The sequence below is a fragment of the Panthera onca genome, chromosome X (genome assembly GCF_046562875.1).
Source record: "Panthera onca isolate mPanOnc1 chromosome X, mPanOnc1 haplotype 2, whole genome shotgun sequence".
NCBI classification, from domain to species: domain Eukaryota; kingdom Metazoa; phylum Chordata; class Mammalia; order Carnivora; family Felidae; genus Panthera; species Panthera onca.
The window spans coordinates 32,165,524-32,183,368 of NC_138357.1; the positions used below are offsets into that span (position 1 = coordinate 32,165,524).

Sequence of the window (17,845 nt, forward strand, 5' to 3'; positions counted from 1 at the left end):
AGAATGGCGGTCAGTTTCTAGCTATTTCGAGACAATAGCTGTTTTTGCTTACTGTCAAAATGCATCCACTCTGACGTGTTATACCACCGGGGACATGTGGACGAAATCCTGCTTAGATGATTTCTCCGGGGAGGGGCCAAGACATATGGCGATGGGATAAGACTTCCTCGATTCCACCCGCTGTCGACTGGAAGGATGTTCCTGCTCCCCAAGGCACCCACTCTGAAATGTACCTGGTTGCGCTGAAATACACGTGGCCTCTACCTAATAATTACCCCAACCGAGCAGAATCCTCCATTAAGTGAAGCTACAGGGACTTTGTCCTGTGGAAGGTTTCACTTTTGGAAGCTCTACTGAGCCAAAGGCCACCCTTTCCCAGCTCAACTCAGCAGAAAAAAAAACAAAAAAAAAACAAAAACCAATAACAACAAAGTGATGCAAACTGGGCTCTGTATCTATAACTACACCATTTCTGGGTTTTTTTTTTTTTTTTTAATTGTAGTATTTCCTAAACCCTCCACTTCTTTTAGTTGGAACTAAACCCAAAGCCAGGACATTTTCGGGGACACCCTGGCCAGATGTGTAGCTCCACGACACGTCCTTGGCATCCAAGGCCATTGGATTTCCAGAAGAGGCACCCAGCCATCACTAGCTCAGGCCTCTGGAATTTTCCACCCTTGGCTAAAGAAAAGGTTAAAAAAAATAAACATGGCTCTGTCCCACGGAGAGCACTTTGTGGCCAAACACGGAGGAGAAGAGGAAGGAAGAGGTGAGAAACAGATGAGAAAGGGAGAGTGGAAGCGTGGCCACCATGGAATGAGGTTCCCCACAGCATGGTGGAAGGGAGCAGCAAAGGGCCGGCTGCGGGACGGTTCTGGAGCTGCGGCTGGACCAGGGAGCCAGACCCATGCACTTTCCCGGAAGGCGGCAGGGCATCCTCCACCCCCTGTACCTTGCCCTAAGATTTAATCCCTTAACAAGAAATCATTGGAAACAGATTCTCTGCTTCGGCTCAAGCAACTGTTCTAAAAGCATTTCCCGTGAGATTTTAGCACGACCTGAGGCAGGCAAGTATCTATCTTTTCTCTCGGCTAAGGCAGTTATCTTCCACAGCTCAGCATGCCTTTCTCTCGGTCTCTGTCTCTCCAGCTCCCTCTCCGGCAACATGCTTGGTTTCTAGCTCCTTCTAGTAGACACCAGAGTCCCAGATGTTCCACTACAGCCAGGTCGGTTAGCCAAGGGCCTGAAAAAAGGCCAGGCCTCAGAGAAATATAGCCGTGGCCAATTAGAATTGATGTAAAAATAGAAAATGCAACCCCCATGTGTGATAGGGCGCTTCTTCAGAGCAGTGAATCTCTCTGCCCCCAGCTCATCACGGATATTCTACCTGCCGGTGTGAGAAGGGCCACTGCAAACGCCATCAGCCAGTGAGTTTTTGTGGCGTATCTCTAAGATGGCAGCGGCTAGATTCGGTGAAGAGAGGAAGTTTCGATTTATCTCTCAGTTGAAATCATCACGAAACCAGAAGGAAACCAGAGAGATTTTCCAGTCCTCTCTGTTTCTCCAATCATGTGTTTTAGAAACCCATTTCTGGAAAAGGGTCCTGCGATTACCTTGCATATGCAGGCAGGCCACGCCTGGTCTAGCTTGACCTTCAGGAGGAGTGAAGTGTCTCTCACACAGGACACATGAGAAGTGTCTTGGGGGTGGTCAGCCAGAGTTATTCTCTGTGATTGAAATCATCTCTTTCTCTTTTACACACACACACACACACACACACACACACGCACACACGCACACCTCACTACTCTTCTCTTTAGCTGGGGGTGGAAAATTCCATAGGCCTAAGCTGGCTAAGTGCCTAAGTGTCTGGCCAGCCTGTATCCTGAAACACCTCAAGTCTGAGAGCGGTGCCCACTTACAAGAACTCCAGACTGAGGGAGTTTTGTGTGGGGAAAAAAAATTGTTTTTAATTATGAAGAATTTAAGAAAACATCCAAATTGAAATCGCAGACGGCAGACCTGTATTGCTTTCTTTCAGCCAAAATTCTCAAGAGGGATTGTACTTCCTCATTTGAATTCTGCGAAGACGTCTGCACCTGGCTCACCGTTTACCAATCTAGCAGATCCCTGTTCCTCCTCCGCCATTTCAAGGGTCCACGTTCTCCACATGGATCCTCAAGAATAATGGCTTCCCAAAGACGTGCAACATCCTAATCCTTGGAACGCATGTCTTTGTCACTTTACATGGCAAAGGGGACTTTGCAGACGTGATGAAGGATTTTGAGCTGGGGAAGCCATCTTGGATTATCCAGGCAGGACCCATGTAATCACAAGGGTGCTTCTAAGTGAGAGAGGGAGGCGGGAGAGTCAGAATCAGAGGAGGCGAGGCCAGAGTGACAGGATGTCAAAAAGACTCGACCAGCCATTGCCGGCCGAAAGATGGAGGAAGGGGCCATGAGCCAAAGAACGCAGGCAGCCTCTAGAAGCTAGAAAAGGCCAGGTAATGGATTCTCCCCTAGAGCCTCCAGACGAAGTGAAGCCTTGCTGACTTTCTGATTATAGGACTTCTGACCTCCAGAACTGTGAGAATAAACTCACGTCTTGAGCCACTACATTTGTGGCAATTGGTCACAGCAGCCATAGGAAATGAAGACGGCCGTGCGTCTAGTCCAAACGTCGGCAGGGCCACTGGCTGGGCCGCCTCATCCTGGACACTGCCTCTCCCCAATTCTCTAAGCAGACACTCAGCCCTTCAGTCCACTGGTCCCACCGTGCTCAGCTCAAGCTGTTTTAGGGTCACAGGGAAGGGAGGGCAGTCCTCCCCAGGACCAGCAGGAAGACCAGAACTCACTTCTAGAGGAACTGGGCAACTGGCTGGAAAGCCAAGGCAGGGGCTCAGCTACAGGGGATGGGGTAAGTCAAGGACACCATGACTGGGACAGTGACATAAAGAGGACAAGGAAGAAGACAAAACCCAGTGCCCAGGAAATGAGTTTTAAATACAGGGCAGAAGCGGGGCGCCTAGGTGGCTCAGTCGGTTGAGCGTTGGACTTCAGCTCCGGTAATTACTTCGCGGTTCATGAGCTCGAGCCTCGAGTGGGGCTCTGTGCTGACAGCTCAGAGCCTGGAGCCTGCTTTGGATTCTGTGTCTCCGTCTCTCTCTTCCCCTCCCCCATTCACACTCTCTCTCTCTCTCTCAAAAACATTAAAAAATTTTTTTAACTAGAAAGAAAGAAAGAAAGAAAGAAAGAAAGAAAGAAAGAAAGAAAGAAAAAGACAGGGCAGAAGCAGCAGCCCATAGGAGTTGAGGCCTATCCAGAACCTGAAGTCTGGATTTGAGAGTCCTCTGATGTCCCCTGCTTAGGCCCAGGCTAGTCTCTGAGCCTGGGACGGTGCTGAGCCAGCAGTGGACAGCAGAGCAGGAGTCAGGAGGAAAGGAAGGAGGGAGGGAGAGAGGGAGGGAGGCAGGGAGAGAGGGCCAGGCTTCAGTTGCAGAACCAAAGTGAGGAGCCTTACGGAATTCTCTGCTGGCTCTCCTGGTGGGCATTCTGCCAGAATGGCCATTTGCAAGCGGGAAGACAGAAGCAAAATTCCTCCAGAGGCAGTCACGACGGTCACTGGTAGTAGACAGTGGAGAAGCTCTTCTCCCGTGGGGTCAGCTCAGCGAGGAGAGCCTTCTCTGCTCCACAAGCCATAGAGCATCATGGAAACACTCTTCTGGACAGAGGGAGACCGATTGGACCCTAGGAGCTTTTTTTCTTTTTAAGGTTTATTTATTTTGAGAGAGAGTGTGTATGTGATGGGGGAAGGGGCAGAGAGAGGAGAGAGAATCCCAAGCAGGCTCTGTGCCATCAGTGCAGAGCCCGACCTGGGGCTTGATCCCATGAACCGTGAGATCATGACCTGAGCCTAAATCAAGAGCCGGACGGACGCTTAACGGACTGAACCACCCAGGTGCCCCCCCACCACCACCCAGGAGCTTTTAATAATGATGCAGTTCAATTTTTGCAACAGTTGATTCAGCGCCCTCCTGGACTGAAGTTACTTCTTGGTGGTTAAGTTAGGCACTTTACAAGGTGGTATTCCCTCCTTCAGGTCTCTAGGAAACCATTTAACGCAGTGAAGCATTAGAAACTTGTTAACCTACGAAAATAAACTGGTTATGCCAATAGCACTCTTCCATGGACACGAGGAGCACGGACACCGGGTCCTGCAAGGCATAAAAAGCTGGCCGTTTCGCAAGTGGGAAAACTAAGCTACTAATATCAAAGGCATGGAGAGACATACATATGTTATTTTTGGGCAGCGCTAACCCGTGCAAAAAAAAAAAAAAATCATAAAAACAGTTCCATGAATATGATCCCAGGTACCTCTGCAGAGCCAGTGTTCTGGAGATTTTTTTTTTCCATATAGTTATTCAAATAGCAAAGAACGGAAGAACGGCCAATTGCAAACGGTTCTCAAAATCCTTAGGCTTACTTTGGCAAGGAAAAATCTATATGGAGCTTGCCCACATTTTTCAATCACAACCCCACCCCTCTTTTTTTGTTTTTGTCCTCACCTCCTCCTTTCCCACTACGGAGACCTAAGCTCGCTCAGAAACAAACACTGCTTCCCAGGAGAAGGAGATCAGCACTTAAACCACACAAAAAGAGCTTCCACAGCCAGTTTTATGGGAGAATCCAGCCCAGAAGCTAGTGCTTCCTTACCTGATTACACCAAAGGAGTCAAGACACCTGGAGTTCATTACCTGTTCTGTCATTTACTCCATAGGGATCGCCTGGGGCGCCTGGGAGGGGGGGCTCAGTCGGTTAAGCCTCCGACTTTGGCTCTGGTTACGATCTCGTGGTCCGTGCGTTCGAGCCCCGCGTGGGGCTCGCTCCTGTCTGGGAAGAGCCCACTTCAGACTCTCTGGCCCCTCCCTTTCTGCCCCTCCCCCACTGTCCCCCCTCTCTCTCCAAAATAAATAAAACGTCAAAAAATACATATTTAAATATGGACGGCCTACAGCCTGTCTCCCTTTCCCCCACTTACACAACAGGGGTGGCCAAACTGTGGTATATGTTTAATAGTGACCTGTAAGAACATGCGAAGTCATGGGCATGAGAACATTTTGAACTCTTGGTAAGCCCGGGGCTGTTAAAATACGAGGTCTCGGCATCGGCTAGAATGCATTATCATACAAATGCATTTTCCCCGGCCTCCCGGCCTCCCGACACACTTCACTGAAAGACTTCAAATAAAGATGTTCTGTCTCAGAGGCACTTCTTAGAATATTCCGACATTTCTCAGGAGCTTGAATCATATACGATCCGACAGAAGCTGTCAAGAAACGCAAAAATACAACTTCCCGCGAACGGGCAATGAAAAAAAAGGTGAAGCACAATTGCAGGAAATCATTAAGAGCAAATTTAGGCCTGATTGTTCGAGGTCGTGCACAGACAATAGATAAACCACATGTCACTGGAACAGCTGCCGTCTTTTCCATCCCATCGACTGTGCTGGAACCTGCGCGCGCCATTCCTAATAGAACTTACCCTGCTACCACGAAACCAAAGTAGCTGAATACAAAGTACATTCATTTCTTTTCAAGTTTTTATTTATTCAAGGAATCTCGACACCCAACACGGGGCTTGAACTCATGACCCCGAGATTGGGAGTTGCACGCTCTTCCGACTGAGTCAGCCAGGCGCCCCTGAAGTACATTAATTTCTTAGGAGACATTGAGGCTTTAACATGTTTCCACTAAAATACACATATCCAAAATAGATCTTTAAAAAGGCTCTTAAATTCGAATTTCGGGGCACCCGGGTGGCTCAGTCGGTTGAGCATCCGACTTCAGCTCAGGTCATGATCTCGCGGTTTGCGGGTTCAAGCCCCACATCAGGCTTTGCTGACAGCTCCGAGCCTGGAGCCTGCTTCAGACTCTGTGTCTCCCTCTCTGTCCCTTCGCTGCTCACGCTGTCTCTACCTCTCAGAATAAATACATATTTTTAAAAAATCAAATTTCAATATTCCCTTACGTTTTTAAAAAATGGACATTAAAAACTAAATTAATTAAAAATTAACAAATTTAAAAAGTGAAGATTAATGAGTGAAAGGGGTGTCAATAAAGTATTGAGAGGGAAAGGAAAGAGCACTGAAGTTCTCTTTTTCCATACAGAGCTCAACTCTCCTCTCCCCATCCGTCTGCGTAAACCACTCTGAACACACTGTCATAAAGGTCTGTGCTTCTCCCAAAGCCCTCGCACACAAGTTCCAGAGTTCCCCAGAGGGGAGCACCATCTCCCCAGGCACAGGCCGGGGTGCTCCTCCCTACTAGACGACTAGCCCTCCTACTCACTCATCAGACTAGTCTAGTCTGAAGGCAAGAATTGCCAAACACCCAGAGCCCTCGCTCACATCCACTGGGCTCTTCAATACGACCAAATCCAACTGGGAACAGATACTGCCAAGAATCTAATGGAGAGAGGTCTACCAGTTTACCGTTCCAGGAGGGGGAGGAGTCTCGGCTGAGCCATGCAGCTTACCTTTGGGGGCATCATTTGGAGCAAGGAAGTTAAAAAAACAAAAGCCAGGGTCCACGCTTCCCATCTGCCGGTTTACTTTTGTCCGGTGACCTGTGATACACAAAAGCCTTGTTGCCCGCCGTAAAGCCTGGGAATATTAATGAGAGCCAAAAGCACTGGGCGGAGCCACGGGCCAAGCCCTGCTCTAAACGCTTCGTAAGTGACGACTCCTTTAAGCCTTTCAACAAGCCCACCAGAGGGGTCATCAAGCGGCGAGAAAGCTAAGTAACTGACCCAAGATCACCCAGCTGGTAAGCAGCTGAGCTGAACTCTGAACCTGGGCAGTGTCCTCCCAGATCCCACTCGTAATCATTGTGCTCTGACAAGCCCTGGGTTCCAGGCAATGGAGCTCAATGAGACTGGCCCCTTGCCCCAGCGACTGCTCTGAGAGCTTCCAGGGTGGAGCCTTGCACGAATCAAAAAGGCTGATAAAAGCAGCAGGCCGATGTCCCCCATGAACCCCTCCGCCCGCCCGGCAAAGGCTGAGGGAAACCAAGAGACCTACATCCCAAAGAGATGTGCATCATAAAATTACCGTTGGATTTACCGAAAAGGGGAAACCGCCCTAGCTCCTTCTCCCTCCCGTGGTTTCTGGCCTTCCTTTCTGTGTTAAAAAAACAAACAAAAAAACTAACAACTTCTCAACATGCCCTACTAATAATGATTCTGTATCTCGGAAGAAAGTAACACCCAGGTAGGTAAATGACTCCTTTGAACTGAATTCCCACAAACAAGCAAGGGGGTTTCCTGACGTGGAGTACTAAGGGTCTGGGAAGGTAGCAAGCATTCCTTCCAGCCCTTGGAGGTCAAGTAAATGAGTGCCAAGGTGAGTTATTACACTTGTGCGCTACACAGGAATTTCTGAATGTTAAACGTTACCATTGACTTTCCCCGATCCCGTAAGAAAATAAAAGGCCTCTGTAGTCAAATCAACGTGGCAAGGGCCACAGAGATGAACAGTGTTCATTAGCAAAGGCCTATTTAACATTGTTGAACCCGGAAAGGGCCGAACTCTTGAAAAACATTAAGGATCACAAAAAAAGGACGTGGGGCGGGGAAGGCAGCGAAGTCACTAGAACTGAACACCAAAGGCAGAAATCTCTAGCCTGCTGCCAACTTCTGCCTTCTCAATTTAGGTTATTTGCATACATCTAATCTCCCTTCCGGGTCTGTGAGTCCCTTTGGGGCAGGAAACATCCCAGGCAGCCCCTCATCCCCACGACTCAAACCCCCGAGAGGGGGAGCCGCCCAGGGGGTGACCTAATTTCCCATCTCCGTTCTAACTGGAAGTCTGGGGCTGGCCTCCAGACCATTCCTCCACGCCCTGCCCCCCCACTTCCCTAATCACCCCCAAAGGTGCAAACCTCTTTAATCAGCTAATCTTGCCTACAATCTCATCTCAACCCGGGCTCTTCCTCCCCTTCCTGATCCCATTTGGAACACTTCCCTGCCCTCAAGAACCCTAGTCTTCGGGCACCCGGCTGGCTCGGTCGGGAGAGCATGCAACTCTTGATCTCGGGGCTGTGAGTTCGAGCCCCATGTTGGGCATAGAGCTTAAACAAGTATTAAAAAAAAAAAAAAAAAGGCCTAGCCTTTTGCCAAAACACAACGCTACACGCTCAGCCATTCCCTAGAATGTTCTCTCCACGTTAAACCTGACTCAACTGAAATCTGGTTTTGTCCTGACGACCCTCTCAGGACGACGTTGCTCATTTTCTTTGCCCTTCCCCTACCACCAAACGCGCTTTTTCCCCACTTCGGCCAGGCTGAACAACCTCAGCACCATCTGGACTCCACCTCCTCTCCTCTTATCCTCCCCCTTCAAGAAAAATCCCCAAATCCCGTTGATTCTATCACTGAAACATTTCTTACATCCTCTCCCTTATCTCCATTCTCACTGCCTCGGGTAAGCCTTTCTTATCTCTCTCCGGAACTATGTAACTATATTTTAACTAGTTACCTGGCCTCCAGTCACCTAACACCTTGTCCATCCCACATACCGCTGCCAATATATTTCCCACATCCCAGGCACTATGTGCGGCACTGGGAACAGAGATGAATACACAGCCCCTGACTTCCTGGCTAGTATCCAGAAAGGGTAAGAAACACTTCCCCCTCCCCCATCTGTGACAGACTCTTCTAGAATACCTGTTTCCACCAGATCTTTTTGGTTTGTTGTTTTTTTTTTAATTTTTGAGAAGACAGAGGATGTGGGGCGGGGGGGGGGGGGGTGGGCAGAGAGAGAGGGAGACACAGAATCCGAAGCAGGCTCCATCCAGGCTCCAGGCTCCGAGCTGTCAGCACAGAGCCCCACGCGGGGCTGAAACCCACGAACCGGGGGGGATCATAACCTGAGCCGAAGTCGGATGCTTAACCGACTGAGCCACGCAGGTGCCCCCCCCAGATCTTTTTTTTAAACCTTATTTTTTCATTTAAGAGAGAGAGAGAGAGCACATGTGCACGTGAGCAGGTGAGGAGCAGAGAGAACCTTAAGCAGACTTCATGGTCAGCTCCGGTGGGGGGGGGGGGGGGGGCACGCAGGGCTTGAGCCCAGGACGCTGGGATCACGACCTGAGCCAAAATCAAGAGTCAGACCTCCACTGGCGCCCCCTTTTCTAAACCTTTACGAACCACTTAGACATGAGACACTTTCCACATACTACCTTCTTTAATGTTCATGAGAACGACACAAGGTGGGTACAACTATCTATCCCCATTTCACAGATAAGGAAAACAAGATCTGGTTACTTGCCTCTGATCTGGATCTGGTCACAAGCAGGTGACAGAAGCCAGATTCAAGCCCAGGTCTGACTCTTGAGACTGGGCTCTTGCCTCCCACATTTTAAGGAGGACAATGACATGCTGGACAAGAGCCCACAGGATGACCAGGCCGGCGAAGAATCTCGAGACCAAGTCACGTGAGCAACAGAGGAAAAGAAACGAAGTCTCTTTGGCTTTGGTGAAGAGTGAATTTAAAAATGACATGGTGGATGTCCCCAAATATTTGAAGGGTTGTCATGTGAAAGAGGAAGCAAACATAGCCTGTACGGCTCCAAACAGCAGGGGAAGGCCTGGCCGCGGTGGAACTTAGAGTAAATTTCAGCTCAAGAGCCTTTTCTAATGTACCCCTCTCTAACAGGGAGAGAGTGTTTAAGGAGTAGCTAAGTCCTCATTTGTCAGGGGTACTCGCAGGGGCCAGGAGTCTAGAGCAGCGTTTCTGTGCACATCAGAATCACCTTGGGTAGTTGGTAAAAATACAGATGCCTGGCCCCACCCCAGACTTATCGAAACAGAATCTTGGGGTGGAGACCGTTATTGCAAGACTTACAAACAAGGAAATAAGTCTGTAAGAAGGTTCACTCAAATCCTCAAAAGAAGAAATACGAATGGCTAATCAACGTTTGCAAAGCTGTTCAAGAGTAACTAAAGAAATACAAATTAGGACAGTGATGTACCATTTACCTCCTATCGGACTGCAAAGATTAAAAAATATTAATAACCAGTGTTGGCACGGGGGAGAGGGGAAATGAACACCGGCATTTTCTGACATAAGAGTAAATGGCAACAACGTTCTGCAGAGCAATTTAACAGCACGGTCCAGGGGCACCTGGGTGGCTCAGTCGTTTGAGCGTCCGACTTCATCTCAGGTCTGGATCTCACGGTTCGTGAGTTGGAGCCCTGCATCAGGCTCTGTGCTGCCAGCTCAGAGCCTGGAGCCTGCTTCAGAGTCTGTGTCTCCCTCTTTCTCTAACCCTCTCCCCTCCTCGCTCTCCAAAATAAATAATAAACATTTTATTTTATTTTATTTTTAATCTTTATTTATTGTTGAGAGAGAGACAGAGTGTGAGCAGGGGAGGAGCAGAGACAGAGGGAGACACAGACTCTGAAGCGGGCTCCAGGCCCCAAGCTGTCAGCATAGAGCTGTCAGCACAGAGCCCGACGCGGGGCTCGAACCCACGAACCATGAGATCATGACCTGAGCCGAAGTCGGATGCTCAACCGACTGAACCACCCAGGAGCCTCAATAAACATTTTAAAAATTAAAAAAAAAGTATGTTCCAGAGGACTTTCCTTTTTCTTTTAATTAATTTTTACCTTCGAGTATAATTAACATAGTGTAATATTCGTTTCATACGTACAATATAGTGACTTAACAATTCTATACATTACTCAGTGCCCTTCACAATACATGTACTCTTGACCCCTTTCACCTGTTTCACCCTTCCCCCCTACTCACCTCCCCTCTGGCAACCACCAGTTTGTTTTCAGAGGGCTTTCTATTTACTATTTTTAAGAAACTTATTTCTTTTGAGTGACAGAGAGAAAGTGCACGGGGGTTGGGTGGGGGTTCGGGGAGAGGGAGAATCTTAAGCAGGTGCCATACCCAGCACGGAGCCCGAAGCGGGGCTCGATCCCACATCCGTGAGATCATGACCTGAGCTGAAATCAAGAGTCTGTCGCTTAACCGACTAAGCCACTCAGGCACCCCTCCCGGAGGGTTTTTTTAATACTAAAAATGTGTCTAATGTTTGAGCAAGCAATTCCAACTCTGGAAATTTCTCCTAAAGGGACAATCTAGCAAGTTTGAAAATGCCTGCCCAAAGATGTTCCCCAGTTAATGTTTACACCAATGCTGTCCAAAAGAACTTTCTGCAGTGATGGAAAGGTTCCACGTCTGAGCAGTCTTATGTGGTGGCCACCAGCCACATGTGACTGCTATGCATTTGAACTGTGGCAAGTGCAATTTAAGAGCTAATTTTGGAAGTTAATTTATTTTTTTTTTAATTTTTTTTAACGTTTATTTATTTTTGAGACAGAGAGAGACAGAGCATGAACGGGGGAGGGTCAGAGAGAGAGAGTGGGAGACACAGAATCCGAAACAGGCTCCAGGCTCTGAGCGGTCAGCACAGAGCCCAACGCGGGGCTTGAACTCACGAACCGCGAGATCATGACCTGAACTGAAGTCGGACGCCCAACCAACTGAGCCACCCAGGAGCCCCTAAATGTAAATGTAAATAGTCACAGGTGGCCAGTAGCCACTGTAGGGTACAACTCCCGTTTGTAACACCACAAAATGAGAAATGATCAAAACATAACACAATAAAGGATGATTACCTACGATACACTCATAGGGGAATTTTGGGCAATCTTTAAACATGACTATGTAGATTTATATTGACTGAAGCGAAGAAATAAATGTTCACAAATAGTAATAAGCAAAAAAAATTATTTTAAAGTTTGTATATTTTTTCATGTTTTCGTATATACATGCTTTTGTATATATGGAAGACTTTTGACATGCATATGCTAGAATTTTAACAGTTCCTCTGAGTAATGAGAGGATTATTCTCGTCTGCTTTTCTAACTTTTCTACAACAAATATGAATTTACTGTGTCACAAAGCAATAAAGTTTTTTTTTTTAACGTTTATTTATTTTTGAGACAGAGAGAGACAGAGCATGAACAGGGGAGGGGCAGAGAGAGAGGGAGACACAGAATCTGAAACAGGCTCCAGGCTCTGAGCTGTCAGCACAGAGCCCGACGCGGGGCTCAAACTCATGGACCGCGAGATCGTGACCTGAGCCGAAGTCGGCCGCTTAACCGACTGAGCCACCCAGGCGCCCCAATAAACGGTTTTTAAAAAAGAAGGCTTAACAATGATTAGAACAGGAAAGGAATCAATCCAGGGATCTGTTTCACATGTTTGTCTCAGCCCAGCACTGACAGTAAGGAGCCTACTTGGGAATCTATCTCTCTCTCCCTCTCTCTCCCTCTCTCTCCCCCGCCCCCCTCTCTCTCTCTCTCCCCAAACCCCCCCCCCCCCAGCTCCCGCTTGCACTCTTGGTCTCAAAATAAATAAAACTTTAAAAACAAACAAAAACAAAAACTAATGCAACCGGCTTTATTCCACTGTGTTAAGTTGTTTGGTCCTATATTAAGTACGTTCCACAGATTCCCCTGGGAAGAGAGAGCAGGAAGGCGGATTCGTTTCCAGGCCTTCCCTAAATGCGAACCTAACACACATTCCAAGCCAAGGTGGCTGCGAGTGGTGGGTAGGGGGAGTCAACAGCTGCGGACGCTCTTCAGTAATTCTCAGCTTTTGGAGAGTTTTCCTCTACTAGAGTTATTATATATGAAATCTAGCTGGTGCCGGCCAGGGAAATATCCTGCCTCAAGCGGCTACACCCCGTAACATCTAGCAACTCTTTCCAGATCCTTCTCCGCACAAGGAATTGAGGGTCAGTTCCCCAGCAGTAGGCCAACAGTATTTAAACACCTACCAGGTGCCTTTCCCAGGCTGACACAGGGACTCCTCTTAAGGGCAGCCAGAATACAACGGGTTTAACAAATGCCTGTTTCCACCACCCCCCCCCCCCGCCCCCACTCCCGCTAGCACAAATAGCTACAACCCCAAATGTAACAGAAACAGCGTTAAAACTCTGCATTTTAAACGTGTGTGTATGTAAACACTTCTCCCTTAATCACAGACACTCTCAGGTTATAATACGCCTCCCCAAGTCCCTCCTGGGAAATCTCTGCCAGTGGTTAATTCTGTTATTATCCCTTTCCCCAGGTTAAAACTGACCTTCATATAAACGTCAAACTTACAGGAAAATGCAGCAACTAAAACAGTCTCTTTCTCTGTCTGCTTCACCGTTAATAGAGTCACGGAAGCACTAATAACTGAATGAAAGTTTGAATCCACGACTACACGCTCTGTATAGCCCAGGCCTTCCGAATTTTTCAAACAGTGAGCAAAACTGAATGACGTTAGCACAAGCCAACAAGGGCGAAACTGTGTTAAAAAAAAAAAAAAAAAAAAAGCAAAAAACACCTGAACAGGAAATACTGTATGTATGCTGTATATTTGTTCAGTTTGGAGGGTTTTCCAAGTTCTGGAGAGAGATCGCCAGAGGAAAGCGCGATGTGCTATGAGAATGGCTCCGTAGTGAAATCCTAGGAGTAGAGACGTGATTCCTTTCCTTGCACTTCGCTTTATCTTGCTTCGCTGATGCTGCATTTTTGACACATGGGAAGATCTATTGCAAACCTGCATCAAGCAAGTCTATGGGCACCATTTTTCCAAAAGCATGTGCTCACTTCTTATCCGTGTCGCCTTTCGGTCACTTCCTGCAATATTTCAAACGTCTCCATTATCGTCTATTTGCTATGGTGATCTGTGATCGGGGATTACAACTCCCTGTAAGCTCAGAGGATGGCCAGCAATTTTTTGTTTTTTTTTTGTTTTTTTTTTACCACGGAAGTATTTTTTTAATTAAGGTACGTACATTGTTTTTTAGACACAGTGCTATTGCGCACTTAACAGACTACAGTATGGTGTCAACGTAACCTTCATACGCACTGGGAAACCAACAATTTCACTCACCTCGCTTTATTGCGATAGTCCCTCTCCCGCAATGATCTAGAACAGAACCGGCACCACCCGTGAGGGATTCCTGTGTGTGACGCCACACTGAAGCCCTAACGCGAATGTCGGGGGTTTATAGCAGCAAGTGTAAATCCTACTTCAGCTGTCCCTAATAAACACGTTGGGGCTTAAAGCAGAAAAGAATCAGAAGTTATGGCGGCAGCTGCAACGTGGTCCACTTGTGCTCCAGCCACCCGTGGCCTTACTAACATTGGTCAATGGCTCTTTGTGTCAGAAAAGCAGGGGCCAGGAAAGAGCCGGTTAGGAAAGTCCACTCCCTTTAAGGCTGTTTCCTTAGGTCCTCATTGACTGGACTGCTTAGAAACAGCATTCACCAAGGTGCTATGGATAATCCAAAACTGATCCGTGTACATACTCTGGGCGACAGACGCATACGAAGACCCAACCCCGGGCTGGAACTGATAAAAAAAAAAACGAAGGAAGAAACTGGCAGTGACATTCACTTATAATTATGGGGGCACCTCACACTATGGCTTGAACGTAGAGGCTCAAAAGATAGTCACTGATTTAGATTCCTAGAATCTGTCCCCCCCCCCCCCACCGCCTCCTGACTCCCCAAATCTCAGCGTGGATCACAAACCAGAGTAGGAAATAAATATCGTTCCTGTGCCTTGCCTGGTAAACATCTGTGGACTCAGTCCCAAGTAAACCAGGCTGGCAGCAGCTCCCAGAAGAATCTGCTCCCGCTAACAGTCTTCCAGCTTTGTCACAGAGCCAATGGTTAGGAAGGGACAGCTGCACCTGTGCCACACAAAATTCTTTTTTTTTTTTTTTAAGGCTTATTTATTTTTTGAGAAAGAGTGCATGCGAGCTGGGGAGGGGCAGAGAGAGAGAGAGAGAGAGAGGGAGACAGGATCCGAAGCTGGCTCTGGGCTGACAGCGGAGAGCCTGATGCGGGGCTCGAACTCACGAACCGCGAGATCATGCCCTGAGCCCCACAAAATTCTTTTTAAAACCTAAAAGCCGGGGCAAGAATGCTAACTTTAACGTTTTGCTGCTGAGGGTGGCAGGTCAAATGCTGGTCAAATCCTAGTAGAGGTGTGCGGAGACCCATTTACTCTCTTGAGACCATCTGTCCACATCACAGGATCCCTTCACACCCTGCAGCAGGGGCCCAGCTACCTTGCTCAAGCATGGTTTTCTTTCTTCCCCATTTTAGGAAAGCGTTTCCTGTGCGAGGCAGATTGAATCACTTGTTTAACAATCACCCAAGATGAGAGCCCTGGTATAAATGCCCTGCACACAGCTTGCCTTCCTCTCTAAACTGGCTGTGATGACAATCGAGGTTCCAATGTGACCCCAACGGGACCTCATTCTAAAATCAGTGAGACACACAACAAGCCAAGTCCATTAAAACAACATTAAAGGTCTGGTTTTAGATCTGCTAAACAGCAGGATTAAACTTTCAAGGGTCCAGCCACGATAGAGAGATTTCTTTAAAGTCACTTGGCTTTGCACAGTTGTAGCTATTAGGGATCAGATCTTTATCTCAAAGGTACATATTTTACCTTTGATCCTCCTCCAGAACTCCCACTAATGTCAACTTTCTCCACTGTTGGGATCAAGCCCCTGGCCTCCCTTTAATGTTGGCTTTATCGCAGATTCTACAAGATCAACAGAAAAATTACAAGGAAAAGCTGTGAAGTTCCCTTCCAATGATAAGTTGTTTTAACAAAAAGAGCCCACACTGAAATGCTGAAATTTAAACACAGCAGATGAGACGCTTAAGGTAGAGGGAAAGGAGACAAAAAAAAAAAAAAAATTTACAACAAAAACCCGAAGTAACAAAACAAACACCAATTAACCGGTATGATGGCTTATTTAAGGGTTTGCTCTCTAGCCCAGGAAATTGGCAACGAGTGTCTTCAAAACAGAAGGGACAAGTGCCCGTTAGCACCCGTCCGCTTTCCTCCGGAGCCAGACAATCCGAGCTAGGCAATCCGGATGAGGCTGAGGGTGCAATGGAGGGCTCCCAAGGGGTCGACACGCTTTCAAATCCCCATCCCCCAGCCCTGCCGGCTCAGAGGCACCCCCAGCCGTGAACGGTGGGGCTCTGACCCCCAGGTCCGCCATCCCTGGACTGGCACACACCATCTTCCCTCAAACCCACGGCCCCATCCATCTCCTTGCCTCCGGAGCGCTCCTGGGTCCCAGGGGACACCCTCGCCCAGTGGCGACCGACCCCGCGCGCACTCGCCCCGGAACCCCGTTGTTTGCAATTCTCCCCCTCCGCGGCAGCAGCAGCACCCCTTCGACACCCATCACCACCCTCTCCCCCGAGGCGGGAGGAAGTCGCTCTGCTTCCTCTGTTCTCACCGCCCGCCCGAGCTTGGGAGCCCGGGGCTTTTTGGGTGGGGTTCTTTTTTGTGTACACGATGTGTGCGTGTGTGTGCGCGCGTGTGTGTGTGTGCAAAACGCTCATCGCATCCTTCCGCCGCGGCTGCCTCAGGTGCCCGCAGGAGGGAATCGGGATCCCGTCTCCCCCAGGTCCCCGGCTCTTTGTGCCGGCTGCAGGGCGGCGCGAGGTCCGCACCCTAGCTCACACCCCCTCCCCCGCTCGGGCCCCGGTTCCGAGCGCGCCCGCCTGCCGCGCAGCCGTCCGAGCCCCGGATCGCCCGTCGGCGCCCGGCCGGGCGCACGCCTCCGCGGCGCCGGGCGGCCGCCGCGCTGTCAGCGGGCGCCGGGGACTCAGACCCCGGCCGGCGGCGGCTGGTGCGCAAACTTACTGAAGCGGAGCCGCGGAGCGCGGAGCGCGGGGCGCAGCGGGCAGCCGCCGCGAGCGCCGCTGCAGTCCCCGCGCGCGGAAAGCCACCCCGTCTCTCGCCCCGGAGCGCGTCCCCCGGGGCGCCCGATGCCGCGGCCACTCACCAGCACTACGGAGCCCCGCACGGCCTCCGACACGCTCTGCCGGAGCTCAGCCGCCGTGCCGGGCTTGCTGAGCCGCTTGGTGAATTTGCGCACTTCGGCCATGGCAGCGGCGGGCAGGTCGCGGCGGGCGCACTCACTGCCCCGGGCCGGGGCGGCCGCGGCCGCTGCTGCTTCTTCTGTTTACCCGCCGGCCGACGGGCCACATCGCAGCTCGGCGGCGGCGCGGCTCCCGCGGCTCCTCCCTCCCGGCCGCGGCTCCTCCCTCGTTCCCTCTTTCCCTCCCCGGCTCGCCCGCGCGCTCCGCGTCCTGCCCCGCGGCGGGGCCGCTCCCTCCCCTGGAGAGCCCGAGCTCGCTCGCGACCGGCCCCAGGAGGAGGGTGTGTCCGGCGAGGAAGGGTGTGTGCCGGGGGAGGGAGAGCTGGAGGGGGGGGGGGGGGCGAGGGTCACGAGGGAAGAGGGGGGAAGTGGCAGCCGCTCGGGCTCCGCCCGCAGCTGAGGTTGCTGGTGCAGCCGCATCCGGGAGGGGAGATCTGGCTGCTTCATGTTCCGTGTGTGTGTGTGTGTGTGTGTGTGTGTGTGCGCGCGGGGCGGGGGGGGTGTGTAACGAAATATCTCCAAGTGTGGGGTGTGTGCTACCCCACTGCTCCTTTCCCGCCCCAGAGGTTGCAGTGCCTGCAGGAGAGCGGGGGAGACTCTGGCGTCCCCCCACCCCGCAAGCCCCCAGGGCCGAGGCGGCGCGGGGCTGGGAAACAACGTGGAGCGGACGCCTATTGTGTGCCGCGCCGGGGAGGGGTCGCGCCCGAGGCGGAGGAGGGAGAGCGGTTTTCTGGCCGGAGCTGCTCGCCTGGGTTCCCCCACCCCCCCACACACACCGTTTTCTTACCCGGGCGTCCCGCCCGTGGGGCCGACCCGGGGAGGGAGCAGGCTTCGGAGAGTGGAAATTTGCAGTGGCTGT

General features: G+C 50.3%; 1 protein-coding gene across 4 annotated transcripts in view; it reads right to left on the reverse strand.

The window, feature by feature from the left end:
* DOCK11 (dedicator of cytokinesis 11) overlaps positions 1 to 17,183 on the reverse strand; it is a 199,830-nt gene extending 182,647 nt beyond the window's left edge. For 2 of the 4 annotated variants that reach the window (XM_081792431.1, XM_081792430.1), the window contains exon 1: positions 16,891 to 17,181. In XM_081792431.1, the coding sequence (XP_081648557.1) occupies positions 16,891 to 16,992 (102 nt within the window). In that variant the 5' untranslated portion in view covers positions 16,993 to 17,181. Of the gene's footprint in view, positions 1 to 6,533; positions 8,126 to 16,890 lie in introns of those variants that run through there. The other 2 variants (XM_081792433.1, XM_081792432.1) reach the window with 2 other exon arrangements.
* Between the last annotated feature and the right edge of the window lie 662 nt (positions 17,184 to 17,845).